Below are 16797 nucleotides of genomic sequence, written 5' to 3'. Positions count from 1 at the left end.
AGTCATATCTGTCATAAAAGGCCTAGAATTTTCAGACCTGGACTTCTTGCTCTGTGTCAATAATCCAAAATATTATTATTCCCTCTGTCAGTTCCCTAAGTAGATCTGAATAGAAAGTTCTCATTATCCAAACTAGAGTTTGCTTCAGAAATAGACCAAATCAGCCCCAGGAATTTTGCTATTGGTTTTAGGTTTGAGTGAGATGGCAGAATTACTCTTGTCAAAAAAAAGCTAACTACAAAAGTATTAAGTTCAGTTATTGCTTTGAATGAAGTAATTTTAAATAAAAGGAGAAATTTTTTATGGTAATCTGAATTTTATAATATGAGGCAGAATATAGAATATAATAAATGGCAGAATCAAAACTTGTAGAATAAGTATATTTCTAAGGGTTTATCAATATCCATGTATATTTATATATGTACATATATACATGCATATATATATAAAGATATGGAGAGGTAGTTAAATATATAGTATATAAATATATGATACATTTACTGACTTTTAAAATTTGCATTTCAGAAATTGATGTATTGCAGATACTATTGTTATTTTTTCAGTTATATGATTCTGGTTTTCTACAGGAATTCTGTTTTACTGCTTATTGCCCACCAAAAGACATTATCGCTGTGCTTTGATTGCCCTGGAAAATGGGGCGGATGTCAACAATGTTACATTCGAAGGAAAGCCAATATTTCTTAAAGCTTGTGAAGAAGCACATCAAATTAAAGAAATGTGTATGAGATTTTTGGAAAAAGGAGCCAATCCAAATGCAATTAATTCGGTATATCTTACTATAATTATTCTTTTAGTTCATAATATATATTAGCATAATGCTTACATTTAAATATAGAAATATTCTATTAAACAGTAACAACTAATTTTTAATTACTTAGAGTAGTAGGGTCATTCAGAAATAGCAGCTACTAATCTCTACTTGGAAGATCACTCTGGGCCACATATTAACTTAGTTTTTAAAATGCAATATTATCTGTTTTAATGTATTTGTATTTATTTTGCTACCATTTTCCCATTACATTTCGATCAGGTTCAGACTGATTCAGTAAGGTTATAGGTTACATATTTGACACCTCTAGCTTAAGGAGTGCCTGAAGATGACATGTTTTCCTCATATTTTTCTATTGCCATTCAGCAATTTTTTCTCTGTTGGTGTTCTGGAAATTTATTTGAAAGAGACAGTGTGGTACAGTGGAAAGAGAGCTGACCTTGGAGTCTAGAAGACCAACCTGGGTTCAGATTCTGCCTTTGATACATACTGACTGTGTAACCCTGGACTAGTCACTTATTATAGTATTCTAGATACCTCTAAGACTCTAATTTGAAGAAGAGTTATTGATCTGATTGATGATAGAGGAAGTTACCTTAATAGGTAGGTGCTCCCTACACTAGTGAAATTACAGGTCAACACTCAAAAACTTCTTTTTGGGAAAAAAGAGAAATCACTGCTCATGTAAATTTTATTAGAAATATTTTTGACTTTTTTCTATTACATATTAGAAAACATTCTTAGCTTTTGATTTATTTGTACTTTCTTTACATCATAATTATTTTATGACATCGGAATATTTTTAAAATTTACTTACTAAATGCCAATAGGTTCTTTAACTTTCGTTTCATCATCTTTAATCATTTTTTCTATACCAACTTATTGATCAACTGTTTACAACTTTGAAACACACTTCTTTAACATTAGTTTCTTAGTCATTCCTTTTGATACCATTCAATCAAGGTGTCTCTAATTTTTAGACTTCATCTCTAAATTAAATTGTACTAATTAAAATTTTAGGACCTAAAGAGACCTAATAGTTCTTGAATCTTATATTCAAAATGACACCATGATTTGGAGTTTTCAAAGCATGAAGTTAAAATTGGTATTTTGATCTCTATTGGCAAAAAAGTTGCTTTGTATAACTGAGATAATTGATACCTGCTTTTTTCAATGTCAGTCAACAGGTCGAACTGCATTAATGGAAGCTGCAAGAGAAGGAGAGATAGATGTGGTTCGAGGTATACTTGAAAGAGGAGGAGATGTAAATGCTTATGATCATGAGAGGCAACATGCTTCACATTTTGCTGCCAAAGGAGGCTATTTTGATGTAATGATTTTGCTAAATACTTCTAAAATCCCTACCATAGATTTTGCATTTTCCCTTTTTCCGAAGACTTACATAATTTTACTTTATAGATTTTTAAAAATTGAGCTGCCTATATCTTTTGCATGCCATTGTGACTTACCCCAAAGACTAAACTACAAAAATCAATTTCAGGAAAAAATTTTAAAGCATTTTCTTCTCTTTATGATTGTGCTCACTTATATTTTAATAGTGATTATTTCACTTATTATACTTTGCCAGTGATTTATCTCAATCTATTCAACTGAAACAGATTTTGAAGTACTGTCAATTTGGCAAGTACCTTACATGTTTCAGTGATGCAAACACTGGTTCTTACCATTAGTCACCAAGGAAACAACCAATTTTATTGTCACCTGTCTATTTTGCCCTTTGTGTAATTTACGTCCAGTTATTTCTCTAAATTTTAATCATATAACTGTACTAACAAATAGTATTTCACAGATAAAATTACATAGAATAAATAAAAATTATAAAACTGAAAGGGTAAAAGGACTATTATATTTCTAAAGATAACTTAAACCTATAAAAATTTCTTTGCCCATATTTAAGATTCTCATTCCTTGTCTTTAAGACTTTAACAAAGCTGAATTTAAAATCTATCCTTGCCAAGGAGCTAGTTCTTTTGTTATATTTTCTATAATTATCTAAAACTTTCATTTTCTTTTAGATACTAAAACTTATTTCTGCTTATAATGGAGATTTGGGAATTATTGCAATGAATGGAAATACACCACTACATTATGCTGCCATGGGTGGTTTTGCAGATTGTTGTAAATTTATAAGTCAACGAGGTAAAATTTTCTAATCTAAATTTCTCTATAGTGTAAGCAAACAATATAGGATAATATAGGCTTAAAGTTTGTATATTTATAATTTTTATGTATTTTATTCAGTTATCCAATTTTAATGATAGAATCATAAAACTTTTAGTTGGAAGAAACTTTTAAAGGGTTGTAAGCAATAATCAATAACATTTATTAAAGCTCCTACTGTGTGCTAAGTCCCTGTCATAAACTCTGGTAATAAAAAAATAAATAAGGAAAAAGAAAGATAGTCTCTGTTATCATGGAGCAATGAAAAAAAAGACAAAAACACAAAAAACTAAAAAGTATGGGGTGAGTAGGAGAAGGTATACAGAGTAGGAGCATGGAGAAATTAATTAAATATGTCCCAAAATAATTAACCAAAGCAGTCAGGTTAGAAATGAAGTGTAGGGGCAGCTAGGTAGTGCAGTGGATAGAGCACCAGCCCTGGAGTCAGGAGTACCTGAGTTCAAATCCAGCCTCAGACACTTAATAATTACCTAGCTATGTGGCCTTGGGCAAGTCACTTAACCCCATTTGCCTTGCAAAAAAAAAAGAAATGAAGTGTAGATTATAATATCAGGGAACATAAAAACCATGAAAAGTCCTAGCTCCTTATTTTAAAGATTGGGAAGGAGACATTCAGCAGACACTTAAGACACTGCAGAAATGGCTCAGTGGATAGAGGCCCAGACCTGGAGTCTGGAAGACTTATCTTCCTGATTTTCAAATATGACCTTAGGCACTTATTAGCTGTCTGACTCTGGACAAGTCACTGTTTCCTCTTCTGTAAAATGAGCTGGAGAAGGAAATGGCAAAACCACTCTAGTATCTTTGCCAAGAAAACTCCAAAAGGGGTCAAGAGAAATCAGCCAAGACAACAAAACTAGATAGCTATCTAGTAAACTATAGATCCTGCCTGAAAATAAGGAAAGTTTTTTCTAAGACAAAGTGTGTGACCTTAGTTACGATTTCATTTTTTTTAAGTAAGAGGAAACAGCCATAAGATTATCTATTCTGGACCTGATTGTCACCAGTAATGAGGAACTGATTGTGGAAATAGAAATGAACCTAATTTCGGAGTGATTCCATCCTAGTAGGGTGATAGCTTATTCTTAAGACCCAACATAATATATGATATAAATTATTTAAATGTGTGTTGGGGGACAATGAAAAAATAAATATAAAATGACAGACAGTCCCTCTCCCTTTGTCCACCTAGGGTATCATACTCTTATATGCCCAAAGGAATGTAAATTTTGATCACTGAAACCTCTCAAGATATCTTGGGTTTTACAGGCTAGATTCCTTGACCAAGCCCTGATTGCTCAGAGAGAAAGTAAATATCAATTGTTTCTGTTTTGAGAGTCTTCCCCTCCTAGATTGTTTTTTGTTTACTCATTTTATTAGGTAAAAGAGGTCATTCTTTGCCAAATTTCTTCCCTACATTAATCACTGAATGGACACTCAGACAGAGACCTGGGAAAGATCTTAGCTTAAGAAGGTCAAGGTTTTCCACTGAACTGGCCATTTCCAGTGGTCCTGATCTATATCTTGCCATTGGGACCTGTATGGTTCAGGAGAATAAAGTGAGGTTGGAAACATTCATAGCCCTCTCTCACTTAAATTCAATTCACTTATAAGCCATGTGCACCCTTCCTGATAACATAGTCCCCTCATTGCATAGTAGAGGTAAAGTGATTGTTGAATTGCAGTTAGACCCCTATTTTATATTAGTTGATGTAGATAAAAATACAGTAATTTTTTTTCCTTTGGAAACAATTATTGGGATCATGAGCAAGTCATGGACAAGTTTCAGAAGGCATGGACAGATTATAATTATATAATTGCAAAGCGTCGAATATTGATATCAGGGATGAGATGATTTCTATAATAGTGGTCATGCTGTTTTATTTGTCAACCAACAAACCAAACATTTTTCCACATTCTAATGTTCATAGGACTTGATGTCTTTTACAACTGATTTACTATTTATTATATGTCTTTTGATCTATTTCAGGGCTTTTATAATTATGATTCTTTTTCCTATGGATTTGTTCATCCACCTATAAATGGATGGACATGACACAGTAGTATTTCACTGATTGCTCTTTCCATTGATTTCATTCTCTATTTGAATTTTGTATTTTATAAAGGGTCCTCAAAAAATGTGTTGGCTTTAGTGATTTGAAAACTTTCAGCATCCATTCTTATTGGTAGGAACTACCCAGAAGAATTTTTGAATAATTGAATTCTTTTTTCTTGATCTTGATCTCCTTTTCTAAAGATAATAAATATCAATGACTTGTATACAATTATTTACAATACTTATTTACCTAAAGATGTTAACTGGGACAACTCTTTATGATATTATTACTATAACAATCATCTGGAGCAAAAAGAATTCTAAACTGAGAAAGCTAGAAAGAATTACTGTTAATTTTTCATTGTGGGCCTTCTTATATTAATACTACTTTAAATCACTTAAAATGCCTTTGGTATAGAAACTTTCTAAGTATGAGGATATATTTGCTTATCCTAATAGCATATTTCCTTTGATAGTATTTGCAGATTGTTGAGTTTGGGGTGATTTCCTTACTCTCAAAAATAACTTGAAGAAATCTATAAATATCCTAGAAATTGACCTCAACCATTTTCCTGAGGGGTGGAGAAATACTGTAGTTTATTGGTTTTCTTGCAAATAATGCTAGGCTATTTCACCTACAGATAGAATAATATGATCTCTTCAGGATTGACTATGTAATTTTTTCTTATCTTGCAGACTTCACTTTACTACAATAGGATGAAATGACCCATTTTAATCATACAGCATCAGATTAACAAATTCAATTAAAATTTCATGAGTTTCAATAATTTGAAGATGAGACAAAAATATAGTATAGCTTTAATTGAGGTGAATTTAAATTTTTACCTTTCAATATTGAAACATACTTTGTTTTAGAGCCATTGTGACTTTGAAGGTCATAAATCTAAGTGACTTCAGGCTTCAAAGTATTTCAATCTGTACTCATCTACATATTTTAATTCTCTTGAGCAAGTAAGACAATAACTTCATATTTCTAATTGCTACAGGAATAAATGGATCTCACTGCTAATACTCATCCCATTCCCAGTCTGATCAACAGAACAGAAACACATCTCCATTCAGAAATCTCTATATAATCAACAAGATGGATCTCATAAGAAAAACAAGAATAATTTTTCTGTTTCTTGTGAAAATACCAGTGCCTTTTGGGCAAAAGGGATATGGAATTTTAGAATAAGAGCAGAAAGGGACTTCAGAGGCCACCTAGTTTATCTCCTCACTTAATAAAGATGAGGAAATTTAGGCATACAAGATAAAGTGATTTGAGAAAGGACATATAGTTAATAAGCAATTAAGTATTTCATAATTGTTTGTCTTTATGATACTGTTTTTCTTGTATAAATTATTCTACTTGTTTAGACCTCATCACTCTGCATTCCAGATTTCTCTCTGAAACCATCCCTTTCATCATTTCTTACAGCGCAATAGAATTCCATCACATTTATATACCATAACTTGTTCAGTCATTCATTGCTCAGTTGCTGAATTCCCTGTTTCTAGTTTTTTGCCACAATGAAAAGAAGAGCTCCAAATACTTATAATTCCATGTCCTTTTCCTTTCTTTGATCTCTTTGGAGATTAAGTGACAGCATCACAAGGTCAAAAGGTACACACACACACACACACACACACACACAAAATTTAATATCTGTTTCAGTGGTTCCAAATTACTTTAAAGAATGGCTGGACTTGGTTGCAGTTCCATAAATAGTTCACTAATGCACTGATTCTTAACAATTTTTATTATTAATGAAATTATATTTTCACAGTCCTACCCTTGTCATTTACTTTTTTCTCCTCTTGCCAATCATTTTTGGGCATGAGATGGCACTTCAGAGTTGTTTAAATGAGCATTTCTCTGTTAATGATTTTAAGAATTTTATGTGGTTATTGATATCTTATATTGATTCCTTTGAAAAATGCTTGTTCATGTCCTTTGACTATCACTTGAGGAATGGCTCTTTAAAAATTTGAATTAGTTCCTTTAGAAATGAAACTTTTTTCAGGGAAGCTTTCAGGCAAAGATTTTTCCCATTTTTTCCTATTTCTCTTTTCAACTTAACAACTTTACTTTTCCATTTTTCATTTTTGAAATGTTATTTTTTTAACAAACATAAATCTTATTTTCTCTCCTTCCCACCCCATACCCCATTAAAAAAGAAAAAAATTCCTTTTAGCATATTTGCATGGTCAAACAAAACAAATTACTTCATTAATCTTAATCAGAAAACATATTTCTCATTCTTCAACCTGAAAACATTACCTCTCTGCTAGAATGTGAATAACACAATCATTAATCCTTTGTAATCATCAGTCTTATGGAATCATGGATAGTAATTATATTGTTTAGAGTTCTTATAGCTTTCAAAGCTGTTTGACTTCACAGTGCTGTTCTTATTGTATGGATTGTTTTCTTGATTTTGTTAATTTCCATAATGTATCGGTTTTTAAAACTTAAAATTGTTATAATATAAACTTTTCTAGTACTTCCAATAGGATGAAATGACTGATTTTAATCATACAGCATGCTTGCTTCATTTTACATTATTTCATAAAAGGTTTTCCATGTCTCTCTAAAAATGGTATTTTTATTTATAAATATATAAATATATTTATATTTCATAGTTTGTTCATTATTTCACCAATTATTGGCTATATTCTTTTAGTTTCTACTTCATTTTTGTTTCCCATCACAAAAGAAGATGCTAAAAATAATATACACATAGTATAGGACTAACAGTAGAATAGTTGGGTTAAAAGGCATGCATCATTTAAGAACGTTTTGCAGATGATTTAAACATATTCTACAACAATAAATACATTTGCAGTTTCACCTGCGTAAATGTGCCTGTTTTTCCCACAGACCTTGTTATTTTTTTTTTGTCATCTTTGCCAATCTGTGGTGTTTGAAGTTGAAACTCAGAATTGTTTTAATTTCTCCACTTATTTGTGATTTGGACCATTTTTTCATATGGTTATAGGTAGCTGAGATATCTTCCCTTGAGAACAGCCTATTTATAACAAACAATTTTTCAATTAGAGAATGATTCTTATACTTAAGAATTTGAAACACGTATATGTATGTACTATACAAATAATATACCATATATATATATATATATATATATATATATATATATACACATACATACATACATCACATAGTAGTGAGACTTTTATCAGAGAAACTTGCAGAAAAGATTTTTCTCCAGTTAATCATTTTCCTTTGAATTTTTTTTTTGGATTTATTTGTTTAAAAACATTTAAATACAATTAACTGCTGTAATCTTTGCTATCTTTTATTTGGTCATGAACTATTCCTCTATCTCTAGATCTGATAGTTAATTTCTTCCTTGCTCCTCAAATTGGTTTAATATGTCATTCTTTCTGTAAATGTTATCTACTTATTTGGCAATTATCTTCATATATGATGAGAGATGTTGGTCTATAACTAATTTCTTTCATACTGATTTCAAAGTAGTTTTTCTCAAATTGTGCATTCTTCTCCCAAGATCTAGGATCTTTGGATTCAGTGAACCCAGATTTCATTGACTATTGGTTTATTTGGTTCTGTTTATTGCATCCCTAATCTGTTCACCAAATCAATCTATTTTTAATGAATTTATTGCTCTGTAGTTTAGTTTAATCTGTTAATTAGATTCCCTTTTTTTCTTTTCTATTCATTATTTCCCTTGAGAATCTTAACCTTTTTTGGAAACCATATGAACTCTACTATGTTGAGTTTTCCTTGGTGATTCTTTGGTAGTTTGATTGGCATGGTAATAAATAAATTAACTTAGATAGTATTGTCTTATTTTATTAATATTGTCTTTGCCACTTATGATGAATATTTCTTGAAGTATTTAGATGTGACGTTCTTTAAAGACCAATTTGTAGTTGTATTTATATGGTTCCTGTGTATGCCTTGGAAATTATACTCCCATATATTTTATACTTTCTTTAGTGGAGCTTCTCTTTTTATCTCTTGTCTTGATTTTGTTGGATTAATAGATAGTAATACTGATAAGTTATTGGAATTTTTTATATTCTACAAATTTGTTGAAGTTATATAATATTTCAATTAATATTTGAGATAATTTTTTAGGGCTCACTAAATCATCTTATCAAATGCAAAAAATAATAATTACTTGCTATTTACTATTCTGTTCCCTCATTTTAACTTTCTTATCTTTTGACCATTTGACATTTCAAGCACTATTATATTTCATATAAAATAGCAATGATGATAATGAATAACTATGCTTAATCTTATTTGAAAGACCACTAGTTTATGATGAAACTTGGTTTTACATATATATTACTTAACTTATTAAGTAACAATGCATTCATTTCTCTATTTTCTATTGTTTTTTAATAGGAATAGGTATTAAAACCTTTTCTGAATTTACTGATAAAATTATATTATTTTTGTTCTTATAATATGTTTATAGTTTTCTTGATATTAAACTAGTCCTGGATTTTTTTAATAAATTGCTGTGGACTTGCTGCTAATATTTAATTTTTTGCCTTCATATTCATTATTGATAGCACCTTTTTCTTTCCCTTTTAATGACACCTCATTTAGGAATAAAAATTATATAGTGATAATATAGAAGGAATTGTAGGATATATTTTTTTCTGAAACCCTTTTGGGGGTATTAGAATTAATTATTCTTGAGATTGAAATGGTTTATAGAATTTAGTTGTAAAATTATCTGATCTTTTGTGTGAGAGAGACAGAGACAGACAGGAAGAGGGAGAGGAGGAAGGAAAAGAAAGTACTAATTGATTGCTTGTTCAATTTCTTTTCATGAGGTTGTATTATCTAAATCCTCTATTATTGTATTTCAAAACTGAGAATTTAAAAATTTTTATAAATATTCATCCATTTCACTTGAATTATCAATTTTGTTTAGTACAGAGTAAAATAGTTTCAAATAATTTCTTTTATTATGAATTCTTTAAAATTTTTGATACTGGCAAATTGATTTTATCTTTTAAAAAATTCAATTTGCTAATGGCACCTATTTTTGTAATTCCTTGTTTTATATTATATATTAACATAATATATAATTATATAATATATATTATTAAATTCATTTTCTTTTCAATTTTGAATTTCTTCTCTGATCTTTAGAATTTCTGTTTTGGAGTTAAAATATTTTTAGTTTCTTGGTTTTCTGGATTTTTAAAAATGTTGATTTGCTTTCTTGTATCAATGAAAGTGCTTAGAGATCTAGATATTTCCTTAGTACTTCTTTGCCTGTAACTCCAAAAGGTTAAAAGTGTTCTCTCAGTGCTGTCTTTTTAAAAATGAAAGTTATTCATATGATTTATTTTTGATTCAGTAAGTTTTCAATTAATTTTTAGTCATTTCTTCATCAGGCCCTTATTGAATATAACTATCACATTAAACATAGTCTATACGAGATAGGTTTGTTTTTTAGGTTTTTATACCCTAATATATAATCAGTTTTTTTAAGAAAAGTGCTTTATCATAGCTGATATTTATGTATATATATATATATATATTCCTACATAATATATATATCTATATATAAGTGTTTCTTTTTAGTCACATTCAGTAATCATCAAAAGACTATCATGTAAAAACATTCTAAAATCCTATTCATGTCTATATCTGCTTTTTTGTTTTTGTTTTATTTTTGCAAGATTTATCTAGTTCTAAAAAAATTTAAGTCTTCACTTATTACAGTTTTACAGTCTATATCTTCCTATGAATTATTTAATTTTCTTTAAATATTGGACTCTATGGAACTTAGTGCATACATATTTAGAGTTTGTATTAATTCATTGTCCATAGTACATATTAGTGAAATGTAATTGTCTTATCTCTTTTAATTGTCTGTTTTTGTGGTTGTTGTCTGTTTTTGTGGTTTTTGTGTCTGTGGTTGTCTCACATCATCATCATTGTTACTCCTGATATTTTTACTTCAGTTGAAGCATGATTTTGTGTCAACTTTTTATCTTAACTGCAGAAGAAACTTGTGTTTTTTATAAACAATGTTTAATTTTACCTTCTAATTTATTTAACTATTTTCTTCCACTTCATGAGTGAGTTCATCTAATTCACATTCACTGACATTATCATTGTGTATTTCTATCTATCCTATTATTTTATATTCCTTTTTTTCCATCTTTAGAAAGAGGAGGTTGGTACTCTTGGTAGCTTCTGATTCTCTGACCTTCTTTTATACTCACAGAATAAGATAGACTCCTATCCTTTCTGTTCTTTTAAACCACTCAAAGAAAGCCCCCCTCCTTAGTGAGAGTTTATAGTACTCAGGACTGACCCCTCCCTTAATCTAATGTCTCTCTTACTCCTCCCCATCTCTCTCTCCTTTTCCTTTTTTCTCATTTCACTTTAGAGTGAAATGTATTTCTGTGGAGAGATTCAGATGTCCTTCATTTTCCCTACACTTTCATTCTGTTTATATATTTTTTCTTTTGTACTCCAGTTATATACGATAATTTCTGCTGTCTTCTCCTATTTGCCTCCTCCTCCCCAGCCAGTATGTTTTTCTTCCTCTGTTTTCCCATTCTTCTTTTATGATCATCAAGACATAGATAAACTGCATTCAGGTACTCTTTTATTAGATTCCCTCTTTGATCTTTGATAATCATAGAATTCAGGTAGTATAACATGTCCTCATTAGAATGTAAATAATGCTTTTTCTTTAGTCTCTTTATGATTCTTCATATTTTCTATTTCTTTTGACTCTTATGTTTGCATTTCAGTGTTTCTAAATAACTCTGGTCTTTTTATCAGGAATTCTTGGAAAACCTATTTCATTAAAGGTCCATTTTCAGTGCCAATGTCATTTTCAACAGCCTCCCAAGTATAAATAGAAAAGGGCCAAAGACAATCTTTGTGTGCAAGATTTTAAGAAGGACCTGCAAGAAAACCTCAAGTAGCCAGAAGCCTAGTGATATATATATATATATATATATATATATATATATATATATATATAGATATAGATATAGATATATAGATATAGATATAGATATAGATATAGATATAGATATATAGATATAGATATAGATATATAGATATAGATATAGATATAGATATAGATATAGATAAACTTGCAGCATGGTCCTTGGAAGAAAGAACAACCAGTGTGATTTGGTCAGTGCTAAAACTGGAACAAAGGGCTTCAAGTATCCTAGCACCTTCTGTTCTGAGAGATATGAAATTACAGCACACTAAACCTCATAGATCCAAGGAAAAGCAAATCCAAGGAGCAGAAGATAAGTGCAAGAACACAGATGACTCTAGGGAACATCAAGCAGAGCCAACTATGTCACACAAAAAATCCCAGGAAGGGCCCCAATTCAGGAAATAAAAATGGAGAGATGAATGAAGAGACACTGACCAATATCAAAAATCTATTGGAAATAGAGAAATATATCCAAAGAAGGGAACAGAAATTTATTAATTACTATGTTCTTGGCACTGTACCAAATACTTTACAAATATTATCTCATTTCATGCTCACAATTCTGGGAGGTAGGTGCTTTTATTTTTTATTTTCATTATTTAGGTTTTTTGCAAGGCAGTGGGGTTAAGTGACATGCCCCAGGCCACACAGCTAGGTAATTATTAAGTGTCTGAGCCGGATTTGAACTCGGGTACTCCTGACTCCAGGGCCAGTGCTCTATCCACTGTACCACCCAGTAGGTGCTTTTATTACTCTTAGAAGAAGCTATTGAGACAAACAGAAATTTAAGTGATTTTTCTCAGAGGCAAAAAGCCCTGGTAAGTTTCTAGGAACAGATTTGAATTAAGGTCTTCCAGACTCCGAGGAGCTAAGGTCTTCCAGACTAGCTAGTGTTCTATCAGCTAAATTACCTAGTAATTTTATAATAAATACAAACAGGAACTCAAGATGGGAAAAATAGATTTTTCCACAGGCACTACCTTAATACATAGAAGAAATGAAGCAAGAGATAAATGAAATAAAAGCTCTAAAGGAAAAAAAAATTGGAAGGAAAAATAAATAACTTAGAAGAAGAACAATTTTAACTATGTAATATCTCTTTAACTTTGAATGAAACAAAACAAAAATTAGTGGGAATCTAGAAACTAGAAGAAAAAAATCAAGGTTTTTTTTAATGGAAAGAATGTATAAGATCTAATGTAAAAACAAATGATCTGTGAAACAATTCAAGGAGAGATAATTTAAGAATCTTGAGAAACCATGATTTAAGAAAAGCAAAGAAAAAAATCCTGGTTGCTATTTTTCAAAAAAGTAATAAATTAAAACTTCCCAGATTAGAATCAGAGGGTAAAGAAGATAGAACCACCGATTTACTTCTTCATTAAAACCCTAAAAGGTAAAGTCTCTGAAAAAGTCTCTACGTTGTCAAAACCTAGAGCTCCCACATCAAAGAAAAATACAAGAATCCAGATCAAGTATTACAAAAACACAAGTCAGAATCATACCAGAACTGGAAGCTCCTAAACATGAGAGATTTTCAAATACATTATTCAAAAAGTCAAAAGATTAAACTTATAATCAATAAGAGCTTATTTTGAAGTTTTGTGTATGATCCTACAACAGGGGGAAAATGGACCTTTATTGGAATAGAGGATTTTTCAAACATTTCTGATGAAAAGATCAGAATTACATTGGATTTCTGAAATACAAGAGAACTCTAGAAACAACAAAAGACTACTTCAGAGACACTATGATATTATGAATTGAGGCAAAGTGAAGTGAGCAGAATCAGAACAATTTTTACAAAGGCAACTATTTGGAAAAAAAAAACACCATCCAAAGAATTCAAATAATGATATTTAAAGAATACAGTTTTTTAAAGAACAGTAGTCATAATGACTAAAGAGGACTATGATGATGCATGTTTTCCAACCTAATATAGAGGTCATGGAATCAAATTACAGAAAGAGCATTTTTGGACATGGCATTGTGTGGATTTATTTTACTATGTTCTTTGTTGCATCAGGTATTTTGTGGATATATAGAATGAACCTTGTTTAATATTTAAGTGCAAAATAAAAATAAAAGAATCACATTTTCATTCTCTATGTGTGAAGTCTCTACTTTTTTGGTCACACATGGCTATTTCACCCCATATTTAATATGGAAATATAATATATAAATCTACAATTATAGAACTAAACTCCATCTAGTTATGATGCAAACCTAAGAAAATAGTTAACATATACTATCTGAAAGTGGTAGGATCTAAAAAGATCTTGAGAAAATAGAAAATTGAGATTAATTTACAAAGGTGAAATTCAGGGTGGCTAGGTGGTGCAGTGGATAGAGCACTGGCCCTGGAGTCAGGAGTACCCGAGTTCGAATCCAGCCTCAGACACTTAATAATTACCTAGTTGGGTGGCCTTGGGCAAGCCACTTAACCCCATTTGCCTTGCAAAAAAAAAACAAAGGTGAAATTCAGTAGGAATAAATATAGATTCTCATAATCAGGTTAAAAAAGAAAAAACTCCACATGTTCAAGAATTCTTTGAAAAAGATCTAGAAGTTTTAGTGAACTGCAATCTCAATGCAAGTCATCAGTATGATCTTGCAATGAAAAAAGCTAAAGACCAGTGAATGGGCTCAAGACCATTAATTATTTTGGTCTAACTCGTCTGTATACTCTCCAGCTTATCAAAGTCCTTACTAAAATGTAATATTCAGAACTGAACACAATACTTCAATTGTGATCTGGCCAGGACGGGATACAACAGGACTATTGTCACCTTGGGCAGTACAGTAGATAAAATAACAGGTTTGAATTAGAATCTGGTTTCAGATACTCACTGGTCATTGTGACCCTGGGCAAGTATTTTAACTCTATTTGCCTATTTCTTCATCTGTGAAATGAGCTGGAGAAGGAAATGGCAAATCATTCCAATATCTTTGATAAGATATACACACCCAAAATGGGGTGTGAAGTATCAAAACACAACTAAAATCATTGACCAAAACAAACTTTTAGAAATTTTCCAGTCATATCTGATTATGACACTATTTGAATGTTTTTTTCAATCTTTTGATCTTCTGGAGACATTAAATGTTTGTTGATTCTGTCTAATTTTCAAGGAATCTGTTAGTCAAGTTAAGGCTTTTATAAGTACCCTGTCAAGCTATATTCTCTTTCCATTCTGTCATAGCTCTTAATTCTTTTCCAATATTTATAATATTCTCATTTCATTTTTTTAGGTTTTTGCAAGGCAAATGGGGTTAATTGGCTTGCCCAAGGCCACACAGCTAGATTATTATTAAGTGTCTGAGGTTGGATTTGAACTCAGGTACTCCTGACTCCAGGGCCCGTGCTCTATCCACTGTGCCACCTAGTGGCCCCTTCTCATTTCATTTTAATATAAAATCACTTTAAATGTTTTTTTAAGGTCTTGGTTCATCTTTTTCAGTAATTCTAGTAAAATCTTAATCCAAACTCCTTTCTCTGAAGTTTGTAAATGTTTTAGATTCATTCTCTTCTTTTGAGTATGTCTTGAACATCCTTGTCACCACATAGTTTCTCATATTAGGGTTCTTTTTTTATATGCTTATTCTTCCAGATTACTTTCTGGTGTTGCATTTCATGTTAGATCTGGGCTCTGCCCACTTTTGGAGGGAATTTTTGTCATCTTGAGTCTTGTTATTGCATATCTGAGTTACTGAATATTGTTTTGTTCTAGGCTCTCCGAGTCAGCTCTGGCTAAGAACCTATAAGCTTTTTAAGTCTGAATGGTCCAATGCTAGCTAACCTTTTATTTTGAGCTCTGAAATTTTCTATGATTTTGTGATGGACAAGCACACTTGTGGGCTTGTTCTATTTTGAGTTTCATTAGACTGCTGACAGACCCAGTCACTAATAGCCAGAAAATGCTGCTATTAGTTCTGAGTGACAAAATCTTCCCTGTCTAGAATTTGAATTCAAATACCCCTGACTCCAGGGCCAGCACTCTATCCACTGTACCACCTAACTTCTTGGAATATAACAGTGCAGGAGCTTAATAAAATTCTTGTCTCCTCCCACCTTAACCTTATGTACAGCTTGAACCTTCTTTCAATCCCTATATAGTGAGATGATTGTCAGGGTTTCTGAGTCATTAATAATTAATTTGTTAATTAAGTTGGAAGATGATGTTCCATAGCTTTTTCCTAATAGCTCAAAGATCATCTAATTCAATCTTTTTGTTGAGGAAATTATAACTAAGAAAACAAATGATTTATCTCATGCCTTTACATAATGGCAATATAAGTTTTTGGCTTTCAGTTCAGTTTCCTTTGTCAACACTTTTTCTTTCTCTCATTGGATTCGTTGCTTCAATGTAATTTTTATACTACAGTAGCATTTCATCAACCTTACATCAATACATGTAACATTCCATCTTGACTTAACAAATGAGTTTTTGATATTAATTTCACCACCCGGTAATCAACCTGATGAGATCTCCACTCCACCTCAGATGCCAGCTATCCATATTTCATCACATCCATACTTTAAATCTTTCTATCTTTTGTAGGGTCTACTAGAGTAAATTCTTCAAGAACTCATGGTCATATACATGCCATGATATATATTAGAGTGTCTTTAGTTTTAGAAATTTTGTTTTTTCCCAGAGGAGTGAAGTCTAGATTCCAATATATAGATTTTTAAAAAAAAATACTTTGACAAATCATTTCTTCATGACTTTCAGTTTACCATCATGAGGAAAAGCATTTTG

At 31.0% G+C, this 16797-nt stretch overlaps 1 protein-coding gene across 6 annotated transcripts in view; it reads left to right on the top strand.

Moving 5' to 3' along the window:
* Nucleotides 1-16797, top strand: part of ANKEF1 (ankyrin repeat and EF-hand domain containing 1) — a 95284-nt gene that overhangs the window by 16801 nt on the left and 61686 nt on the right. For all 6 annotated transcript variants that reach the window (XR_012473377.1, XR_012473376.1, XM_074209454.1 and 3 more), the window contains exons 3-5: nucleotides 588-787; nucleotides 1971-2120; nucleotides 2827-2950. Coding sequence is in view for 4 of the 6 variants with exons in the window: in XM_074209454.1 (XP_074065555.1) it covers nucleotides 588-787; nucleotides 1971-2120; nucleotides 2827-2950 (474 nt within the window). In the remaining 2 variants the exon portion in view is untranslated. The remainder of the gene's footprint in view (nucleotides 1-587; nucleotides 788-1970; nucleotides 2121-2826; nucleotides 2951-16797) is intronic.

The sequence above is a fragment of the Macrotis lagotis genome, chromosome 1 (genome assembly GCF_037893015.1).
Source record: "Macrotis lagotis isolate mMagLag1 chromosome 1, bilby.v1.9.chrom.fasta, whole genome shotgun sequence".
NCBI lineage: Eukaryota > Metazoa > Chordata > Mammalia > Peramelemorphia > Peramelidae > Macrotis > Macrotis lagotis.
This window is presented reverse-complemented; position numbering and strand designations above follow the sequence as displayed.